The sequence below is a fragment of the Pezoporus flaviventris genome, unplaced genomic scaffold, assembly GCF_033815535.1.
Source record: "Pezoporus flaviventris isolate CSIRO_AGI_PZ_B2104156 unplaced genomic scaffold, CSIRO_AGI_Pfla_v1 ptg000066l, whole genome shotgun sequence".
Taxonomy (NCBI): Eukaryota; Metazoa; Chordata; class Aves; order Psittaciformes; family Psittacidae; genus Pezoporus; species Pezoporus flaviventris.
This window is the reverse complement of record NW_026892614.1, coordinates 4,025,056-4,047,269: the sequence shown is the minus strand read 5'-3', so window position 1 is coordinate 4,047,269 and position 22,214 is coordinate 4,025,056. Positions and strand designations below refer to the sequence as shown.

Below are 22,214 nucleotides of genomic sequence, written 5' to 3'. Positions count from 1 at the left end.
AATTATCTTGGTATTTTGTTTGCAAGATGTATATGTTTAAGTATGTGCATAAGGATGTTTGATCTGTTTTGTGATTCAACACGTATTTAGCCTGTGCAAATATTATGAACAAAGAGTTTTGTGTTGGTTTTGGCAGTAAATTCTCACTATCAATCATCTGATACAAAAATACAGATTTTGATTTGGTTTATCATTTTTATATGATAATTTTTAACAGGATAATTTGGCCTTATCTTTCTTTACAGCCCAAAATACAGCTACATTAAGGTTTGCTTTTTTTTTCAGTTCTGTGTATAATTTTTTAACAAACTTAAGTCTTGTTTTAATTCTCAAAAATTCTATGATAAAACTCACCCCTGTGGAGGGAAATGCTGTACTTAAATTTTCGTTTCTCATTAAGTTAAGAAGCCTACATATATCAGATACTAGTTCAAATGGTACCATAATTAGATGAGTTTGTAGATTTGAATTGCACATCTGAATTGTCCTGTTGTGGAAGGTACATAAACATTTGTTATTTTTGTTAATCTCCCCCCCTTCCCCCCCAAGAAATGAGAATAAATACTTGCCATGAAGACTTTTTTTTTAATAAATAATAATAAAAGGTATTTTAGGATCATTTTTACGATTTCCTTTTTTTTTTAATGTTTCTAGGTTACGTGGTGCGTCAGCAACTTTAAGAAACTCAAATTATATGTATATATTGATAGTATTCTTTAATTAGATGTGTTACTTTTTACTTGATTGTGTGCGCAGTTCGCTAACTAAATAGCATGTTATTTCCAGAAGCAGTCTCTTTTCTGGTTTGCTGAGCAGTCACAGAGTGTTTTAAGATAATTGAAATTAGTTTAATATATTTAATAGTTCAGGCATGTATTTCTTTGAAGTCATTAACGAAGAAAGAAAAAGAACTCTAGCAGTCATTTCAATGAAGCATGCAAATCAAGAAGCTTCTAAATAGAGCCCTAAGGATGTAATTTCAAACATAACCTTTCCTTCTTACAGTTTAGACTTGTTGGAATGACAGTATTCATCTTATGTTTTAAAGAAATCCCTTATGCAACGGGGGGGGGGAATAAGTACTGTGAAATGTGGTTTACTCTTGTGCCCGAGTAAAACACAAACCTGTAAGTCACAAACTTCAGTGACTTAGAATGTATGCATAATATATTGTACCAAAAACTGTGAACCAAAACTAAGGACTGGGACAGTATCAGAAAGAAGGCATGTGTAGCAGCTGCATTTTCTCAAAATTCACTCTGAAAAATATTTGTTAAAGCTTGTAGTTCTAGGGAAAGCAAAATTTGACATGTAGAGAAAGAAGCAAAGTGAATTTTTGAGGAGACATAGGAGACATCCTTAAGAAACAGAGGAATGCCTCACAGACTTCAAATTTACCAACTGCAAATAGGAAAACAAGCTATTCCTAGACCTCTGGAATGCAGTCTGGGCTTTTGGTCACAGTATTTTTTCTATTTTTTTTTTTTTTAAATAGGCGAAGTGGTTTAGAATAGGAGATCAAGTTCTTCCAGACATTGTTGGTTCAGCCGTATGTCAGAAATTCTTCATAGCTGCTTTCTTGCAAGCTGAATTGAGCTGTAGCTGGACTTATTTCTATAGTAAGGAATCAGATCGCTTTCACATACTTCATCCATGTGTTGATCATAGGCTGAAGTCAGGGATACCATGTTCTTTAAGTTTGTTTGCATTTCACTGCCTTCCAGGGTGACAAATGTGGGTTTCAGAAATTACAGTTAGGAGTGAAGAGGAACTCTATTTTGGCATTTGAAGGCAGGGTAAAGGCCGCTGAAGGCAGCATCTACAGGTTTTAAGTCCAAAGGTACAAAGCTGTGTTTGACAGGTAACAAAGTCCTGAGATGAAATAACAGCTAGCTCGGAAATAAATGGGAGTTCTGCTGTTGACTTCAGTGGCATCAGGATTTTATGCTAGTGTCTGGGAAAACACATTGTATTAAAACCAGTTGAACTGTTTTGGTATTCTTTTGCATGTGTACCTAGCACTTTACAATCTTAAACCTTTCACTGATAAATACTTTGCCACATTTTATAATATTATGGTGGAGATCCTTGTTTTACAAAAGTGGAGAGGAGAAAAATGTGCCTGTTCTAAACATTTTATCCTTTTTGGAGTAAACTGTCTTGCTCAGTATAGTAAGGTCAGTAGGAAAACTGAGATTTTAAAGAGTTTAGCTTTCATCATTGTCCTCAGTGCACTAGATAAGATTACCTTATATCTAATTATTTTAGAAATAACAGCAGTGCATCATTATTAATTATAATTACAGCATTCATCAGGCTTATTAGTCACTATTCAGTTGAAATCTATGCTCACCTTTAGCCCTGTAATTTTTGCTGAAAATCCTGAACACTTCTCATGCAAAAAATATTAGTCTTTATATAATCTGGGATAATCAGGGATTTTGTACTGACACAAATAGGATTAGAGCTACTTTCTGTTTACCTTTTTAAGGCATTATACCATTTAGACACAAACGTACAATTTCCCTGGATGTTATTTATCTGAAAATCCATGATGATGGAAACATAGTTAACGCTGCATCATATGTGTGCAGTTTTAATGAACAGAAAGTGATATGGCTGAATTTTGAGAAACAACTAAAATTCACTAATAACTTTTGGAAATTGCTGTCCTCTGGTCTTGCGTGAATTTACTACCTTTATTACTTAGAAAATGTGTTTTGTTGAAACTATTTGTAGATGTATGTCACGAATCTTGGAAACCTCCTGACCCCCAAAGTTAGACTCCTGGTAAGCGGACGTGCATGTTGTTGTCTCCCCTTTTCCTGGTTCTACCCACAGATGGAAGCATTCCATTTTTGTGATCACTTAAAAAAAAGGATAATCTTTACTACTTGATTTTGTCATATGAAAAAATAGATTGTGTGAGTTGTTTATCTAGTACAACTAAGAAGGTAGTTGTACATTTGAAAGCTTAGATGTTAAAAGTGGTTTTGGCCCAATACAAATGTTATCTCTATCTCCAAAGCTTTTCACCACTTGTGCTGTACCCCGATGGTGAAAAGATAACATGTATGTCTGCATCACTTCCAGGCTTCCCAGCTATGAAGCACGCTTCACATCCCAGGGAGCATACTGTTGTTGCATCGCTTGAATTTAGGTGGCTGCTGTGGAGAACTTGGATAAACTTTCTGGTTTTGCCTTTTTTTTTTTTTTTTTTTTTTTTACCCCCCCCCCCCCTTCCCGACTCTCTGTCTTTAGGATTGCTAAATTCTGTGGCATAGTTTAGTGAGAGCAGTCTGTGGGGTGTTTCAGGGAGAGTATTCTCTAGCCAGTACAGTCTGACAGAGCTTCCTGCTTCTGATTTAGTATACCAAAAAGAGCTGCTGCTGAGAAATACATGTACTGAAAGTCAAGTCTGGATTTAATCTTGACATTTTCTAGACTTGCTTGTCGTAAGGTACTACATATTTTATTCTTCTTGTCAAGTAAATTTAGCAAGCCTTCAGTGAATGTTTAAGATTCTTATTGTGCAATAACACCTCCCCATTCAAGCACATAAAGACATAGCTTATTCTTGTGTAATAAGCACATGGCACTTTTTGTGTGTAGTATTTGGGCAAAATCAGTATCATACTACATCTGCTAGTAGCTGCTTACATACAGAATCAGTGGGTATTACCTGCGGATAAAGTGCTCTGACTTGCCCTTTTGTTTGCACTTGTGTCAACAAAAGAAATTAGGAGAAAATTAAGGTTTGTTTACACTGTTTATTATGTAGGAAACTGATATACATAAGCATTTGGATTTCTGATTCTTTTCTCCTGTGATCTCATAATCAAATTAGAGGAATGTTCATCATCCATTTACATTGGCATTCTTGGAAGCAATTATGATCCGTCATATCTTGTGATAGTTCTTACCATAAACTGATTTATGAAGTATGTGGAAAAGGTATTTCTTTTTCAGTTAGAATTTATTACATTTCATGTTGAATTAAGGGTTATTTTGTATCTTTCTGTCATATAGTGCTTAAAGAATTTTCTCTGGAACACAACAGAGTCTGTCTTTTCCCTGCCTGGACACAAAGTGCCCTCTTTTGTCTTTGTGGGTATCAGTGCTTGTAAAAGTCTTCATTGTTGTTTCCCTTCAGCTCTTTACACTCAGTATGCTTTGAGTTTTATTTTGTAATCTAATTTGGTACACTGGAAACTTCAGCCAGGCTGATGCTAGAGTCTCTTGGTTGGTTGGTTGCAGTCAATGTAGACATCACTAATGTGTGTGACAAGTTCTGATTGCTTTTGATGCAGAGGCACATTGTCGTGCTCACCAGTGCTGGATTTCATCTACAGTCCAGGTACTCTGAGTCATCTCTCTTTCTGTCTAGCCACTATTAATTGCCTTGGTTTTTTTTTGTACCTTTTCCTACTTGTACATAGGTCTCATTTATAAACAGATTATAAACCTACATTGTATTTTTCTGACCCCTTCTGAGAAGCTCTGCTTATACCAGTGAGGTCCTACTTCTAAAACATTTCCTAGTCATAACAAGCTGTAGTGATAGAATGTTTTTGCAAATCCTCTGCATCTACACAAAAACTTGATGGTGTAGTTACTTGCTCATTGCATTTATATTTTTCATAATCATGACTTAATCTGTCAGAATCTGAAGGGTAGACTGAGGTTTTATGTTCTTTACTGGCATATTTACTTTTATTTAGTTATTTGGTTCTTCAATGACAGATTTCTGCTAAATTCAGACAAGGCTGTAAATATTTTCTCAGAGTGAATTTGTTTTGTGTAAATATATGCTTGCTAGTCTGGAAGACCAAATTAGATTTGAGGGTTTTCTGAACTACTGTGGCAAAATTTCATATACTTCTGTTACTTGTTCAACTAGAGTGAGGTATTTCTAAACCATATGTGTTAATAGACTCTGAAAGGACATATCATAATTAACATATGTCCAAGAAAAAAAAAAGAGTATCTGCTCTGATCCATATCTTTGCCTATTTTAATCTTGCAGCACTGTTTTATGACTTCAGGTTTCCTAGTAGCCTCTTATAAGATAACTCTTCATAGTCTTTTTTGAACTTCAAATAAATTCTATCAGCCAGCTGGGCTCTTTGTCTGCCGTTTTGTTTAACATGCTCAAGAATTTGAGTAGATTAGTGATGCATGGTTTTGCTTTGCAGCAGCTGTGCTCATTTGCCTTTATCATGTAATATCCATCATGGGAGTTTGTTTCTATTTTTAATGGACATTTCAGTGTACTTTTCTAAAACCAAAGTCTGTCTCATGGGTAGACAGATTGGAAATTATCACCAGTTAATGTGTCTTTATCAGAGTAATTTTATATATTACACAGTGTTAGTGTAACATGCCACTGGCCCTATGAAAACAAGAGATTTTTCTGTGCAAAAAGTAATGCACAGGGAAGGGATATCATATGTTAATTAACTAAAGATTATGTACTGAACTTGTTCAGTGCTCTGGTTAAGTAAGCTTGCCATTAACTAGTGAATTTCACCTTGACTCACTGTTACAACATAGTAAATGCCTGATGGTTAGATATTTAACACACATTTGTGACATTGGCAGCAACTCTTAAAAGCTGAATTATTAGTTAGTTTGATACCCTGTCTGATTTCTAAAAGACACTGACAAATTATCTTACATGAATGAATGTTATCAAATGCAGTGTCCCAATGTTCTGGGGAACAAAACAAGAACAGATCAGTTACACACCTAGGTTTTTTAGTGGTTTGTTGGTTGGTTGGTTTTGCCTCCTTCAACTTTGCTGCTAAGAGAAGCCTGACAAGTTGAAGGTGCATGTATGGCTCAGCACCTGTGTAAAATAATTTGTATGCCACATTCATTCACCTGGGTTTGTGAAGCGCTTCACTAGTTGAGGGTTGGTGCAGGCATGCATGAGATAATGAATAATTTGTAGCTTCAAGTTGTTTGTTTGGTACCTGGTGAGAGGGGAAGTTTGTGAATTGCTGTTACTGTCAAACTACAGACTTCTGTCTTTTTCTTCTTCATCGCTGTCTTGTGTTAGATTTTCCTAGCCTTCATGCATACTACTTCCTTAAGTGTTGGTGTTCTTTGAGATTTGTTTTTTATACTTGTATCTGTTCTATCTTGGTGCTTTGGGAGTAGGATGGAGCAAACTTTTTGTGGTCATTCTAATGAAAAGACATAGTAGGCAAGCTTTCCTTTTTTTTCGCAGATAGAATTGCCATTTATACAATTTAATTACTTTTCAGAAGGAGTATTCTTCAAATGTAATCTTCTATGGAAAATGCTTATCTGCTGTTGTATAACTTGCAAGAACTGTAGCTTTCATCAGGCTTTGTGGCAGCAGGTGTATTTTTGCTCTGTATCTGAACATTTAACCAACAGATATAATTCTTCAGCTTTAAGGCCTTTTTTTGCATTTTGACATTGAGGAAATGAATCATTGCTTGTGATTCTGGAAAACTCAGTGTATCTTTTCTCTTTAGAAACCTGGAAGAATGTTCATAATCTACACATTTCAGTTTATTGTGTTATATGTGGAAGATGGAATGAATCATTGGATTCATAGTTGTTCTTGGTTTGGAAACACTGTTGTTTCACAGAGCTTTAGTTCAGCTATTACATCAGCTTATGCTGGCAAAAGGATTTGAACTAATGAGCAATTCAGTTTATCCTGCAAATTCAGGGCAAGCTTTATTAGCAAACGCTTAAGAACAGATAATTCCTGAAAGTGTCTTCAACAAGGATTTTTACCACAGAAACTATATTTAAGTTGGACAAAACTGGTACTGGTGGATAAACATTAATGTTTTACATTTCTATGGGAAACTTTATAAGCAAATCAAATCACCTTGACAGTGATCAAATAAGACGCTTTCTGTGGTGTAACTAACAACCTTTTACATGGGTAAAAAGGTAAAAAATTAAAACTTGAAGGTGTTGTTTGAGAATAGATTAGTCGTAGCCAAATCGTGATCTCTGCAAATTTTCACCTGGGGAAAACTGTATAAACCTGCCTTGAAGTTATATCTTTATGATAATGAAAATCTAATGTGACCCTGGTAATTCTATAGCAGGCAAGTCTCAGTGCTTGTTTTGCAGTGTTTCAGAGACAGGATTTTCAAATTATACATTAAAATACATTTTTGTACATAAAATCAACTTGTGTGGAGGTTTTCTGATTGTGAAAAGCAAAGCTTGAATGCTTCCTCTGTCATCTCTTCGGACTGGGAAGATGTTGTGAAATAGGCCACACTTGATTAATGCTGGGTATGGTATGACTAATGTAAAGGGCTTTGAAGAAATCCTGTCTGTTCATCATCAGCATGGAAGTTAAACTTTTCATGTATCCTAAAAGAAAGAATGCCCCCCCCCAAAAAAAAAACACCCCAAAAAAACACCCCCCCCAAAAAAAAAAAAACAAACAACAAAACCCACCCCCAAAAAAAAACAATATATGAAAAGCAATATAAGGAGGAAACAGCTGGCAAAGGTCAGGCTGAGCTAGCAACTGAATTTTAATAATTTACATGGGGGGGGGGATTTAATTCTATTTTCATGGCTTTTGAACTGTCCTGCATATTTTCTTTACTATCTCATAGTTACAGAAAATGTTAGGTTTTCATCTCCTTTTGGTAGTTCATTGTGAGTTTGAAAGAAGATAGTGAAGAAAGAACTAATTTGTAGGTTTGTATAAAGCAATTGTGTTAGCAATTTAGAGATTTCTTTTTTCTAAGTATTGCTAGCTAGGAGCCAACTATGGGAGCATCAGACTTACAGTAAATAAAATTAAGAAAGCAGCCTGAGTCAGGCCTGTCTTATTTAGTCTAGACAGTACTTTTCATGCCAAACATTGCTGGTCTCATTTCTGCTTGCCAGAGTTACTCTGATACCTCACATTTGTGGCTTGCTTTTATCAGGCAAGGGAGCTTTCTTTTGCATGATAGCTGCAACTGTTTGTTCTCCTTCTGTAGTGCTGTTGTAACCTTACTACTCTTTGTATTGTTTGTTTCTAGAAAATGCAATTAGACGTTTGTCTGTCTAGTGTACATTTCAGCAATGGAAAGTTTTTGTCGAGTTTATTAAGTTAATGTCAGTTTTGACCATCTAATTACAAACTAGCCAGATAAATGAGTCACATAAGTCTGTAAAATGCAAAAATCTTATGTAGTCTTGGCTGTTTGATGCAAAATTTAAAGATTGGAACTAACAATTGCATCTTTTTAATCAGTGTGACAGGGAGTTTTAGTAGTACTTCAATATTTTGTATTGCAGCAATGCCCAGGGGTTCCACTTTGTGTTCAGATGTTCAGTAAGCAGCATGCTAAAGTTGGGAAGCAATGAAATATCTTCAGTTGTGGTGATGGTTGTTAGATAAGAACTATTTATCTTTTAAGTACAGTGGCTGTGAGTTGCTTATGCCTTTTTTTTGTTTTAAATTATAAAATTATTTATAAAATTATAAAAACCTGTTTTAGTGTCCCTGACCTACTTTGAATATCCACTGTGGTAGCAAGCTAGTACTAGCTATTCCTAGTGGCCTTGAGCAGTGTTGTGAAGAAATTGGTCTATCCTGCTACTTATTTATTAGTTTGGATATCCCAACACTGGGAATAAATTAAAGACCTCATTCAGTGCCAAGTATTTCTACCCTAGTAGATCGGAGATTAACTGCCAGAACAATCTGCTTTGGAACAGCTAAATGAATCTGAGCATAATAGCAGGCTTGGCTTTTGCTTTTTGCCAGGTGCCCCTGGCACAGGTGATGTGACCAGGTACAGCACCTGAGCCTCCATGCAAAGTAAGGACTGGCATGAGGAGCTCAGGGAGAGCTCCAGAACTCGGTAGAGGCCAAAATATAGGAAAGGGAAGAAGCAGAATTACTTGCAGGCTGGTAGTATTGTTTGGCAAGCTGGCACCAGCAGTCATGGCAACAATCACTGTGTTTTAGAGGATTGGGAATACACTGTGGTAGAACTGTTAAGATAACTTCCAAAGGCTTAATAGTGACTAGGGTGATGCTTGTTATCAAACTAGGCCTGAAATGTTTCCTTGTGACATGATTGTATTGTTTTCAGCGCTGATGTTTTAATGACCTTCTCTCTGTGAAGATCAGCCTCTCCTCTCTACAGATATCAGTTAGGAGGGATAGTTCTGAAGGTTTTGTCCACAGGGATCAATGCAAAGGAAAAAAACTCGGTCACACTCTGTTGCTGAGCCCACTAGAAATAGCGTCTTCTTACTTAGAAGTTCTACAGCACTGAAGGAACTCTTTATGTGCTGGTCTAGGAAATTAAAACTTAGGTACTTCACTAGCATCAATACTTACAGCGGTGGCAGAGATACATGACTGTTCTCATATACCTTCCATGACGTAGTTAGAGGAATATCCTTGATTTTAGTGGAAGACGCAGTATCTCAGTTAGCTATGCAGTATCTTTTGATTATAACATCTTCAAGAATTAGATCACATTGAGAAGAATTTGAGTATCAAAAGAACAGTCAGAACAGAAGGATCTCGTAAATGCTTTGATGTTTGACCCTATCAGCTCCTACTAGAACTGCACTTCTGGTGAGCAAGATCAGTCAGGCTGGTCAGATGCTTTCGGGTAGCTCACATCGACACTGGCAGCAGATGTCTAATCCACGCTTTTTAAACATTTGGAGTACTTTTGTACCTCTACTCAAGACCTTTGGTAGTTATACGCCACAACCATCAAAATCGAGCACAAATGTGCAAGACAAAGGGTCTAGACAAGTCTTAACTTTGGTTTCATGCAACTATTGTAAGCATACTCTTTTATACAAGAATAGGTTATTTGCTGTGTATTGAAATTTAAGACCAACAGCTTAAACATCAGATGAAGATGTTTCCTTTTAAAGAATTTAAGTTTCTGGAGTGAAGATCAAAGCTTTCCTGTGTACTACCGAGTAAAGCAGTCTTGCAAAACAGAACTTAATTTTAAACTGCCTTAACAATAGTAATGCTAATACTTAATACAAGCTAAATTAAGGAAGAAAATTGCAATACCTGGGAAGGAAGAGGCAACTTTTTATAAATCCTAGTGGTAAAACTTTCAGCCTCCAGTGTATGGCATTCCTGTCTTAGGTGTGTTGTATTGTTGAGTTATTGTGTTTTTTGGGGGGGAGGGTGAGTGTTGGTTGTTTTTTGGTTTCTTTTTGTTTGTTAGTTATTTGTGGTGGGGTTTTTTTTTTTTTATATTTTAATTTCAAGTGCTATGGTAGACTCTATCGTAGATTGACAGCCTTGGTCTACAGTGTGGCTGCATATATTGTAATGTAAGAGGTAACACTTCACAACATGTTACAGCCTTAACAGAAAACAGGCACTTGAATGGCAGCATCTGTGTCCAGTCAAAGATCACACCACTGAACTATGAATCATAAAATCATAGAAAACTTAGGGGTGGAAAGGACCTTAAGATCACCTAGTTCCAACCCCTGTGCCATGGGCAGGGATACCTCACACTAAACCATGTCACCCAAGGCTCTGCCCAACCTGGCCTTGAACACCGCCAGGGATGGAGCATTCACAGCTTCTCTGGACAACCCATTCCAGTGCATCACCACCCTCACAGTAAAGAACTTCTTCCTTATATCCGATCTAAACTTCCCCTGTTCAAGTTTTAACCCATTACCCCCTATCCTGTCACTACAGTTTCTAATAAAGAGTCCCTCCCCAACATCCTTATAGGCCTCTATCAGATACTGGAAGGTTGCTATGAGGTCTCCATGCAGCCTTCTCTTCTCCAGGCTGAACAGCCACAACTTTCTCAGCCTGTCTTCATACGGGAGGTGCTCCAGTCCCCTCATCATCCTCGTGGCCCTCCTCTGAGCTTGTTTCAATAGTTCCATGTCCTTTTTATGTTGAGGACACCAGAACTGCACACAATACTCCAAGTGAGGTCTCACAAGGGCATAGTGGAGGGGCAGGATCACCTCCTTCGACCTGCTGGTCATACTCCTTTTGATGCAGCCCAGGATACAGTTGGCTTTCTGGGGTGCGAGTGCACACTGAAGCCGGCTCATGTTCATTTTCTCATCAACCAACACCCCCAAGTCCTCCACAGGGCTGCTCTGAATCTCTTCTCTGCCCAACCTGTAGCTGTGCCTGGGATTGCTCCGACCCAGGTGTAGGACCTTGCACTTGTCATGGTTAAACTTCATGAATTTGGCATCAGCCCAGCTCACACGCATGTCAGGGTCCCTCTGGATGGCATTCCTTCCCTCCAGGGTATCAACCGAACCACACAGCTTGGTGTCATCGGCAAACTTGCTGAGGGCGCACTCAATCCCACTGTCCATGTCAGTGACAAAGATGTTAAACAAGACCGGTCCCAACACCCATCCCTAAGGGACACCACTTGTTAAAGGTCTTCAGCTGCACATTGAGCCATTGACCACAACTCTTTGTGTGCGGCCATCCAGCCAGTTCTTTATCCACCGAGTAGTCCATCCATCAAATTGATGTCTCTCCAATTTATCGACAACGATGTCATGTGGGACAGTGTCGAACGCTTTACACAAGTCCAGGTAGATGACCTCAACTGCTCTACCCCTGTCCATCAGTTCTGCAGCTCCATCACAGAAGGCCACCAAATTGGTCAGGCAGGATTTCCCCTTAGTGAAACCATGCTGGCTGTCACCAAGCACCTTGTTGTTTCTCATGTGCCTTAGCACGCCTTCCAGGCGAGTCTGCTCCAAGATTTTGCCAGGCACAGAGGTGAGACTGACTGGTCTGTAGTTCCCTGGGTCATCCATTTTCCCCTTCTTGGAAATGGGGGTTGTATTTCCTTTTTTCCAGTCTTCGGGAACTTCACCCGACTCCCATGATTTTTCAACTTAAATATGTGTGACTTTTGATAGTTACATATAGTAACTATAGTATCAGCTTCTGTAGTACTTTGACCTCTTGTCATGGCCTGCTTGTAAATCACATGGGAAGTATTCAGTATAGACCCTCTCATGCCCAGGTAAAGAAACAGATCTCCTTAGACGTGGGCATTGAATGAGATCTGTGGGGGAAAAAAAAACAACCCTGGGTTGTGCAGGAAGGATTGCACTGACTTTTCAAACACATGAAATTCATATGTAAGCAGTGACTTACATATGTGAGTGACTTCAGCTTTTTCACAGGCTGAGGTCTTCCTGGTGATACTTCTTACCAGACTGTCGAATTCTAAGCCTGACCTCCAATGTCCCCAAAGCCTCTTTGATTTGCTGGTAGGAAACCTAAAGACAACAGGGGAAGTATAGCATTCTCTCTTAATCTGGGGAAAGGACTTCTACTGAATACAGTGAGACTGTAAGCACTGTATTAGAAAATTTGACTTGGAAATAGTCTGAGGAGTTATGTTTTTGTTGTACGTAAGAGTCATAGAATGTCTCTAATGAATGCACTTTTTCTCAAACTGATCCAGGTTAACAAGAGCATCTGTGTAGGACAAAACCCCATTGTCTGTTCTAACCACAAATCTGTTGGCTACAGTGGTTACTAAGCATCCTTGAATAATGTGACTAAAGAATAAGGCATTGCTTTGGAGATAGGTGCTGGCTCAGGCTCCACATGCTGGAAAACAATAGAGCTATCATCTGACTTCTCACTCTGCTGAAACTCTTCAGTCTCACCACTGTGGGGAAGTGCTGCTCAGCTGTCCTCTGTAATAAGAGGCCCATGCCTTACTCCCAGAAGATGGTTATTTACCCTGCACAACTGTGGCTCTTTGAGGGATGGTTGTTATCCCATAACTTTCTGTCCTGGGTTCAGCAGTAGCAGTCATTTTTCTCCTTCTTGGTAGCTGGTGCAGTGCTGTGTTTTGACTTTCAGCTCAGGAACAGAGCTGGTAACAATGATGTTTTGGTTTGGTCAAGGACTTTGTGAGCCTCATGCTCTGCCAGGGAGGAGGGGAAGTCGGGAGGAAGCAGAGACAGGACACCTGACCCAAACTAGCCAAAGAGGTATTCCATACCACAGCACGTCATGGCCGGGGTGGGGGGTAACTGGGAGTTACCCGGAAGGACAGGGGCTTCTGGGTCAGACTCGTTTCTCGGCGGGTGGTATTGTATTCTCTTCCCTTGTTATTTTCTCTTATCATTGTTGACAGTGGTGGTAGCAGTGGTGATTTGTGTTGTACATTGGTTGCTGGACTGTTCTTGTCTCAACCCATAGGAGTTGCACTCTTTTGATCCTTCTCCCCATTCCTCCGGGAGCGGGGAAGGGGAGAGCCCCGGGGGGGGGGGGGGGGCTCGATTGCTGTCAGCCTGGCACCACTCACTAGGAGTGAGTGAACAAGTTGCCTGACTGGGTTTAAACCACGACACTTTCCCTTTTAACTTTTGCAGACTGAACTTATTAGAGATCCTTAGTTGCAAAGAAAGTGAGAGAGGCTTACAGCATCCCACTCTGCCTTCATTTGAGCAAAGGACAATGTAGTGCTACTAGCCAATGAACTAGGTTAGCAATTGATACTACTCTCGGAGGAATGTGTTATCTTGACAGTGTGATCTACAATAAGTACAACTTCTTGAAAACTTTCTATTAGTAGTTTGTTACTTAAAGATGTGCTATTACTGCAGTAGAACTCTGCAGCCTAGAGCCCCAAAGTAATGAGCTTGTATATGGCCAAGAGCTCTGTGTTTTGCTTCCTTGCTTGTTTATTGCTGGATAGCACTGTGGAAGAGTGAAGGCCAATGTGTTAGTAAAGAAATGGTTCCAACTGCTGATGGTGTGTGGCTAAATAACCATGTTTTTTTTCTAAAGAAGGGGGAGAAGGGAATTTCTATTGAAAGTTGGCAAGTTTTTTGTGCAGTGAGAAACTGAGATCTTGGTGAAGAATAACAATACCAAGTAAGAAACTAGGATTTGGCAGTGAGAGAATCAGCTTGAAGGCATCATCTTGTTTAACAGGAAGGGGAAATAGTTTTGCTGTTCATGGAAGCCATGTGGTTATGGGACGTTTGTCAGAGATGTTCAGTGCTGCAGGCAGAGAGAAAGTGAATGGGGACAGTAATGTGATACTGGGAAAGAGACACAGACCTTCTGGTGAAATGGGAGCCAGGCTGAAAAAGAGGAAGAGAAGCAGTGCTCTGCTGTATGACTAGAGATGGGAGCCAGGCTGAAAAAGAGGAAGAGAAGCAGTGCTCTGCTGTATGACTAGAGGTGTACGGTGGTGAAGGGAACAGGGTTTCTGGGGAAAAAAGTGGCAAAGCAGCTGGGCTTCCGTTCTACTTAACACACCTGGTGTGAAATGACAGTTGTAAGAAATGGAGAGAGGTTTCATGGCACTGCTGCTTCTCTGACTAGTCTGGAAATCTCTGTGTGTTAACAAAGTTGAGCTCTTCCAACTCATGATTTTGAGGAGGACTTTTTCTTATTCCTCCCTATTGTCCGAGGTGTTGTAAATTGCTGTATTGTAAAAGAAGTGATATAATTCCTATAGTCTTTATTTATTGTTTGTTGATCTGCAGGACAATGAGAATGCTAAATGCATGAAAAATCAGGTGCTTCATTGGAAGCTAGTAAGTTGAAGTTTCTCAAATGGTGTTTTGAGAACTTGGAGTATAGATGAATTTGTCTTTTGGGTTTTTCTTTTACCAGTAGTTTCTAAGTCTAATTTATTGACTTTTACATCATTCTCTCTCTTCTTTTTTATTTCTTCTTTTTTCCCTAAAACAGGATGATACCTCTATCATCTCAGACACTGATGATGAATCTTCACCATGGCCAAACACAGGAATATGTGATCAAACCCAAATATTATCCAGTAAAAAAAGTGATTTCAGGAGAACAGTCCACTGAGGGATCACTACCACTAAGACTGGGTCAGGATCAACTCGCATCACCTTTTCAATGTGAGTACAACTGCAAAAAGCATACTACTTTCTCCCCCCAACCCCTTTTTTTTTATTTTTTATTTTAAGATCTTGAAAATTTCTTTTCACCTGAATTGCCATAACACTTCCAAACAGAAAAAGGTTAAAATAATTAAATGAGATAATTCTTAGATTAGCAAGTGCTCCAACATTCTGTATCCTGTTGAGAAGCAAAACAGATTTCCTAGATGAAGAAAAAAATTGAACCTGAGTCACTGATAAAATTTCATAGTGCTATTTCTAGATGATAGTTTTTTCTTTGGACAAAAGGTGCTTTGTGAACACCTGCTGGAGTAGGCATAACTGTAGTCAGTGTAAGATGACAGTTACCTTTACTTCAGTATGATAGATATCCTTCTTGGAAAGCTGGAGTCCAGGATTGTGGTCTCACTGGTGACTGGTTTTCTCTATATTTAATTTATTATGTGTTTATGAACTTCTGCACAGTATGGAGGCTGCATGAGAGTTTCTGCTTCATATATATAAAAAATGATTGTGTAGGTGCCCAGCTTGTGGCCTTGGCTCATGCCCCACGGTGTGGGGAGCTTGAGGACAAGTTTTGGCTTAAAAGATGAAGGGCTTGATGAATTATGGGTTAGGTATTACAGAATGTCTGCTGGCTTGATCTGGAGAAAAGTTCCTGCAGCTAAATAATGGACTGATTAACATGGAGACCAAGGTAGTTGCAGTCTCCTGACAGACTTCCTCTGCTGTAGCGCAGAGGAATACGTTCTGAGGATTAAGGAAAGAGCCTTTCATGTTAAATCTCTAAATACGGTTTCTTTCTGTATCTTTGCATTTCTGCATTGCAGATCTTCATGGTCTGTCCATCTATACTTAAATGCAACGGCCTGCTTCCTTTTTCTCAAGAGTAAGTTCGTCGATGGTTAAATAGAATCTTGGCTCTAATGGGAATACAAGTGAGCAGCTGGAGGTCTTTGAACACTTTCAGCGTGGGGAAGTATACTGCTTGCGAAGCACTACATCACCTTCTTAGAAGCTTCAAAAAGATACTTAAGCACTCTGTCAACATTAACCAATAGGACATCTTGCAAATGAGATACTACTGTTTTTCTTTCTGCCAGCTGTAATTTTCTTACAAACAAGATATTAGTGGTCCCTGGGATTGGATTGTGTCCCTCTGTTCTAACTCGTCAGCCAGTTCTAACTCGTCAGCCAGAGAGTATATAAATCCCAGGCTGTATAGTTCTCCCAGTACTTGGAGCAACTGCTGTTGCTGGTTGGATTTGGGGGGGGGGGGGGGGGGGGAGGGGGGAATCATCTTCATTTTTGCCCCCTTCTTTCAGGCTGTTTGAGTCAGTCTACTTTAGATACACTCAGTGCTGTTTGCAAGCACCAAGCTGCCAGTGTACAAATGGGTTGTGTGAGATAACTCCATGCTGCTCTAAGACAAAGGAGTCAGTACTTCTAGCTCTTTATAGCTTATTGGAGTTCCTCTGTTAATTACAGTACTTTGAAGGACATGACTAAGAGGAAGAAAGTCAGGAGCTGAAGACAGAGTACTTGTTATCAGATTCTAAGAAGCCCCTCTGATTAAGGATTAGATTAGGGTATGAAATTTCATGTCAGGTGTTCTGTGTTAACCACCAATATGCAGTTCCTAGCTTTGCCTTGAACTGAGGGCTGAGGTCCTGCAAATTATGTCATGCTTGCGGCAGGATTGACAATCATTGTCTAGTTAATATGAGAAAATTCATAAGTGGCTGATGATCTCCTGGTATTTTGTCACTGCTCTTAAATGTGTAATCTTGTTTCATGGCAGAACCTCTTATTCCGTTCAGCAAATGAATCAGTAATGGCAATGTGGAGATACTTAAAAATGAAGAGGGGAGCAATGTAGTAACTTCATTAAAAAGCAAACCAAGTTGGTACTGAATACTTCAAGGTTGTTTTTTTTTTTAATTTTTTTTTTCCTTACTAAATGTTTGGGTTTTTTTTTCAGAGAAGAGAAGAAATAGTAGTCAGATAATACTTAGTGGCATCACCCAAGAGTTCATAGTTATTAATTAACAAAATGCAAAGCAAATAATTTTTTTTCTTGAGCATTTCTATGCATTTTAAGATATTAAAACTGTGGCAGAGAGTGGCATCTGTGAAAGATGTGCTCCAGAGAATAAATCTATTTTTCCAGCTGTAGCTGAACTTGGCGTTGATTTCTCTGGGTTTCTATAGATTAATGAAAACCTGTGACACTTGAAACTGGAGCAAGTGTCAGTCCTGAGATACCCTTAGAGATAGTTCTGTCCTGGCAGAGGCAAATGAGATGTTGGCTAATAGTGTTTTGGGAAGAAAACTGCCAGCCCTGAGTAGGTTCTTCTGGGCATCTTCTGGTTCCCAGTTAGTAGTGTTTGAATGTCCTGCTATAGTGTTGCCAGATACACTTTTGGAGGTATTAGGGGAAAAAAAACATTGAAGATGAGTCACATTAAACTTTTTTTCAATTAAAATTTATATAAGGTTCTTCCTGGAACACTTATCCTGGTGTATTTACAAGCAGTTTAATGTCTCTGATAGCTTCCAGAACATGCAGTATAGTAGTCCTATTAAAGACAGCAAAATAGTCTTCTTTTTTGCTTTTTTAACTGAACTTTTACTGTAAAGTAATACATCACATCAACAGAGTTTGAAAATTCAGTCGTCCATTTGGCTTACAATAACAGCATTTAAAGTCACTCTGGGACATGAAATGCGATTACCTGCCAGTAACCATTTCTACTATCAAGCACTTTGATCTTTTTGCTGTAGAATGTAAGCCTTCTCCTAAGAGCAGCTAGTGTAATTAATCATAAAGCTCACAAAAAAATGTAGTTCTTCAGTGCTAAATTTTGAATTCTTGCTCTGCCTAATGAGGCGAGGCTGTTACAATTGTTCATAGGGATTTTTTTTTAAAGTCTTGTTTTCTAAAACCAAAGTGAACCAAACCCCCACCCTAGAAATAATGTTCAAGATCTTCAATTAAATATTTTTGGAGTTCACTGACTCATTCAAATTTTTAGAATGGTCACAATTTTACTGCATAATTAATTCTGTCTCCTTATGCTTAATATTGTAATACAGTTTTATTTGTATGGCTGTGTATTGCTTTTTTCAGAGGGCTCATGCCGTATTCAATACAGAAGGAGAGAGAAAAATCAGGGCTTATAAACATGGCATTGTAGAATTTTAAAGTGCTTTTCTTTAGAACTGAAACGCTATTCTGTTTGCATGCTTCTAAATCATCTGTTGTTAAAATTATTGCACTATAAAGCATCTATCTGATTCCGTTTAATCAGTATGCTAGTATATTTAAGCTACCAAAATTAATCTTCAGATATCTTTTTACGGAATTAGCAAATATTTAAGGATAAGGCTTGGGAAATTCAGAGCTGCCTCAAGCAGATGAAAATATCTCATGTTGCATAGGCTGACATCTGCAGCAAAAGTATACATATGGTTTAGCACCAGTAAGAAGATTGAATATGTAGCGATGAAAGTAAGTTTGCAGTGGAGTCACTATGATCAGCAAAGAAAAACTGCAAAGGATGAGATCATGTATATCTCAACATTTGTAATGTAAACATCAAAAATACTTTAATACATAGGTGAGGCCAGCCAAATAGCCTGTCTTATATAAGCTCACCATGAGCTCAGTAATTCTCAAGGGATGCATTGCTTTCTTAAAACCACATACCAGCACAGTTGATCTATAATCTGCCTGAATATTTGAAACCTCAGGGTAGAAATGGCATCGGCACAGAAATTTCAACTGTAAAATTCTATTTGCAACTTAGTAGCCTATAAAACAATGGGGAGATGCACCACTTTCAGTAGTGCAGGTACACCTACTTCAGACATTTTCCGCCACTCTTTTAATGGCACAGTTAAACAGTAACCACTAGTCAGCACGAACTGAGCGTGGATCCTATAAATATGAGTGCTGATCTTCCTGGCTTTATATGAGTAATGCTAAAGAAAAAAATTAGTTAAAGAGATTCTGTTCTGTTGCCATTGGTCTAAAATGTGTATGACAATAAGCAAATTATAAACTGAGATTGTGCTTTCTGGAATTCCTTTCAACACAGTTATTGTGGGAACTGTTTATTAGAGCAGTAAGAGGCTAGGAAGTTCTCTTTCCCTCTGTTCACTTCAGGTGTTAAATGATGGTTCAAAAAAGGCGTTTAAATATATGCCTCATTTTCTGGCCTGAGATGCTTGAGGGCTAGTTTTTAGCAGCATTGTGCGTGGTTCTATGAACAGCCCTTAAATCCTTGTGTAAAGAGGAAGCTGAAACAATCATATGAAAGTCATGTAACTGTTCCAACTATCAATACATTATAGTGTCTTATATTTTACAACATAATTTTACATGTGTTTAAGTACATGAAGTAAGCTTAATGTGGAAGAAAATGTCCCACCACTTAGAACTGTGATGTGCAGAATACTCTTGTGACAGTTTTGGCATAACAATAGCTTTCCTACTATTGGAAGCATAATACACTGATAACAGAGAAGCTCTTTTTTAAGCTGATATATAATTTACACATGCTGGCTTCACAGATTGATTTAAGCAAAAACAGGTGTCACTTTGAAATTCCAGTGTAAACTTTCCGTGGTATTGCACCATTCTGACTTCACTATGTGACACTTGTATCATAATAATAGTACTTCCCTGTCAGTATGGGTAAGCAGCTGTATGTAAATGTTTTATTGTTTTTAAAAAAATGCATACGGAGTTGATACATGTTCCATGTAAACTTGTCTGTGTGATTTGACCTTCTACCACAATTCAGTGTTTGCTGATTTCAGGAGAAAAGCTCCCTTAGGTCTTCAGTGGGTCACATATACCTTCCGCACTTCTTGGTATTTGCTTGTGGAACCACTGTGCATAAACAGCAAAGTAATTCTCTCACTGGCTTGTCTTAACTAGAGCATTGCATTGTGTTCTTTGTAGCTTCTGCCTACGTATGTATGTATGGATATTAGAGTTGAACAGTGGTAACTTCTCTGAACACAAGTTTTGTGAAATTTGGAGGTAAGGGAGGGGTGTTAGAGGCTATACTCTAATTAAACAAGGTATGGTCAGCATAATTAGGTGGTGAAAAGAGAATGAACAGTTAGAAAACTAACAAGCAGAAATAACAGAAAAAAATCACTGCACAGTCTATTTGGTGGAGGGAATGAAGAGTCCAGTTCACTTGGTCACTCATGGGAACTGCCATTCATCTCATGCTCCTGAGGTTGTACATAATCAAATACAAATAGGGAATGGGGTAAGTGTATAAATGTCAGGGACTTTATTGTTTTCTCAAACGCAAAACATTTCACACGTGTTCAAAGGCTTGCTACCCTTCAAGAAGCAATGGGGATTTTTTTTTTTTAGGGACATTTTAAAATGTTTAAGAAAAACTTTTAGTGCAGCCAGGGTCAAAAAATACTGTGGCTTTTTTGATGACAAAACCCAAACAATTCTAGTAAAGCTTCCTTTTTCTCCGTCCCATTTAAGAGCATTACCCATACTGCTATTGAAAGTCATGACAAATCATAACAGCCATTTAAACTTTGCATTTTATTCCAGAGGGACTTGGAAGACGCTGAACTCCAAATGTAAATTAAGTGGCTTAACTAGATTCATGCTAAAGCAGTTAACTCTATCAAATCAACAACAGCTTTACTTTTCTTTTGTTTTAAAGAGTGACAAATTCTGAAACAAATAACTTTAACAAATGAACATAGTTTATTTAGCAATTATAAATTATAAAGGACTGCATAGTTCTAAATCCCTGAAGATAAATCAGTTCTGTATAAATACAAACTGCTTCTCTTGATATATTGCAGCTGCAGGCATTTAAACAGTACCTTTTCTAAGGTGTCTTTGTGATTGTTTGTGTATCTGTAAAAGGTTCAGAATTGAGGTGGCCAGGAAACCAGCCTCCCCCAAAAAAGTACCATGTTTTTCTTTTTGGAATCCAAAAACATTTTTATGGCCTTGAGCTCACCAATAATTGAATGTCTGCGTGACAGGCAGAGCCTGCTGGAGCTTTTATGGGAACTAATTTAAATGTTACATTCACCCAAAAATGAATTATCATCTCTCTATGCTTTAAAATATGGAGGCCAAGACTGATAAACAGCAATGTGGGGAAAAATCTTGGAAAAACAGATTGGTGATCTGGCAAATGGAATTCAGATCAGTTCAAAATGTGTTATAGCTAGAGGAAAAGACAGTCTGAGACAAATGCATCTCAACTACTATGACGAAAGAGAATTGGCTCCAAACCCAAAGATTTCTCAAGAAGAAAAAAGAGGCTTTCCAGAAAATTCTGTAGGGGAAAACCTCTATGTCATATCTGAAAAATAATAACTATGCTGGATATAGAGACTGATTGAACCCACTCAATTGAATTGTTATAAGTCCTATAGCTAGACTAACTCCAGAGTTGCTGTGATACAAGTCTTGGATACTAAGAATTGGTTTTGTCTGTTGCAAGTAGCTAAGTTTGGGTTTACTCACAGGAGGTATGAAAGTGCTCTTCTCTGTCAATGCCATCACCCATGCCAGAAGGAATGACCAAATGTTCATAAAACAAGTACTGCAAGAAGAAGGTCTTTTCATACTCAGTGAAACTAAGATTTCAGAATCAAAGACATCCTTTTGTCTGTCGTCATTTCTCCCGCCTTCAGAAAATTAATGGGAAGAAAAATCTTGGCTTCATGCAGTGCTGAGAGAGATGATTTTTTAATGGTGATTCAGCACGTGGAGAGGGCTATGTTCGTTTATAACTTAATTCCATGACATTCTGTCCTTTGTCACTGTTTACAGTTTGTTGACTTCCTTAGTACTTTTCAGTTGCTTCCTTTTGGGAAATAGAATGTTAAGTGGATATACTCAGTAAAGACATACTAATTTAAGTTTTATTCTTTATTCTTCCTGGAAATGGTAAACATTTTTAGAGTCTTCTCATTTAAGGAAGTCGCAGGTAATGGAGGTGGGGTGTCTGTGTCTATCTCAATAACTTATTATCTAAAGAAGTGACAGTCTTCCAACTTAAAACTTGTAATACTATCCACAAGGCAGGGCAAAGTCTGTTGTCTTGATTGTGGAAGGAGTCTAGATAATTACTGTAGGCAAAATGTGTAATTGCAAATGAGCGAGATCAGGTGGGAGTGAGTCTCATTTTCAGTGTATAAAGGACTAATTCAGACCTTCTTGAAAGAGTCCTTTGTAATTAGCTATTAATATTTAAGTGTCAATGATGCTAATATGTGTTCATCTGTGCCCACCTGGGCTCCTGTACACCTGT

General features: G+C 38.3%; 1 protein-coding gene across 5 annotated transcripts in view; it reads left to right on the top strand.

Moving 5' to 3' along the window:
* The window catches only part of LTBP1 (latent transforming growth factor beta binding protein 1), a 198,879-nt gene that overhangs the window by 35,153 nt on the left and 141,512 nt on the right, over positions 1-22,214 (top strand). For all 5 annotated transcript variants that reach the window (XM_061471023.1, XM_061471019.1, XM_061471017.1 and 2 more), the window contains one exon: positions 14,717-14,892. In XM_061471023.1, the coding sequence (XP_061327007.1) occupies positions 14,717-14,892 (176 nt within the window). The remainder of the gene's footprint in view (positions 1-14,716; positions 14,893-22,214) is intronic.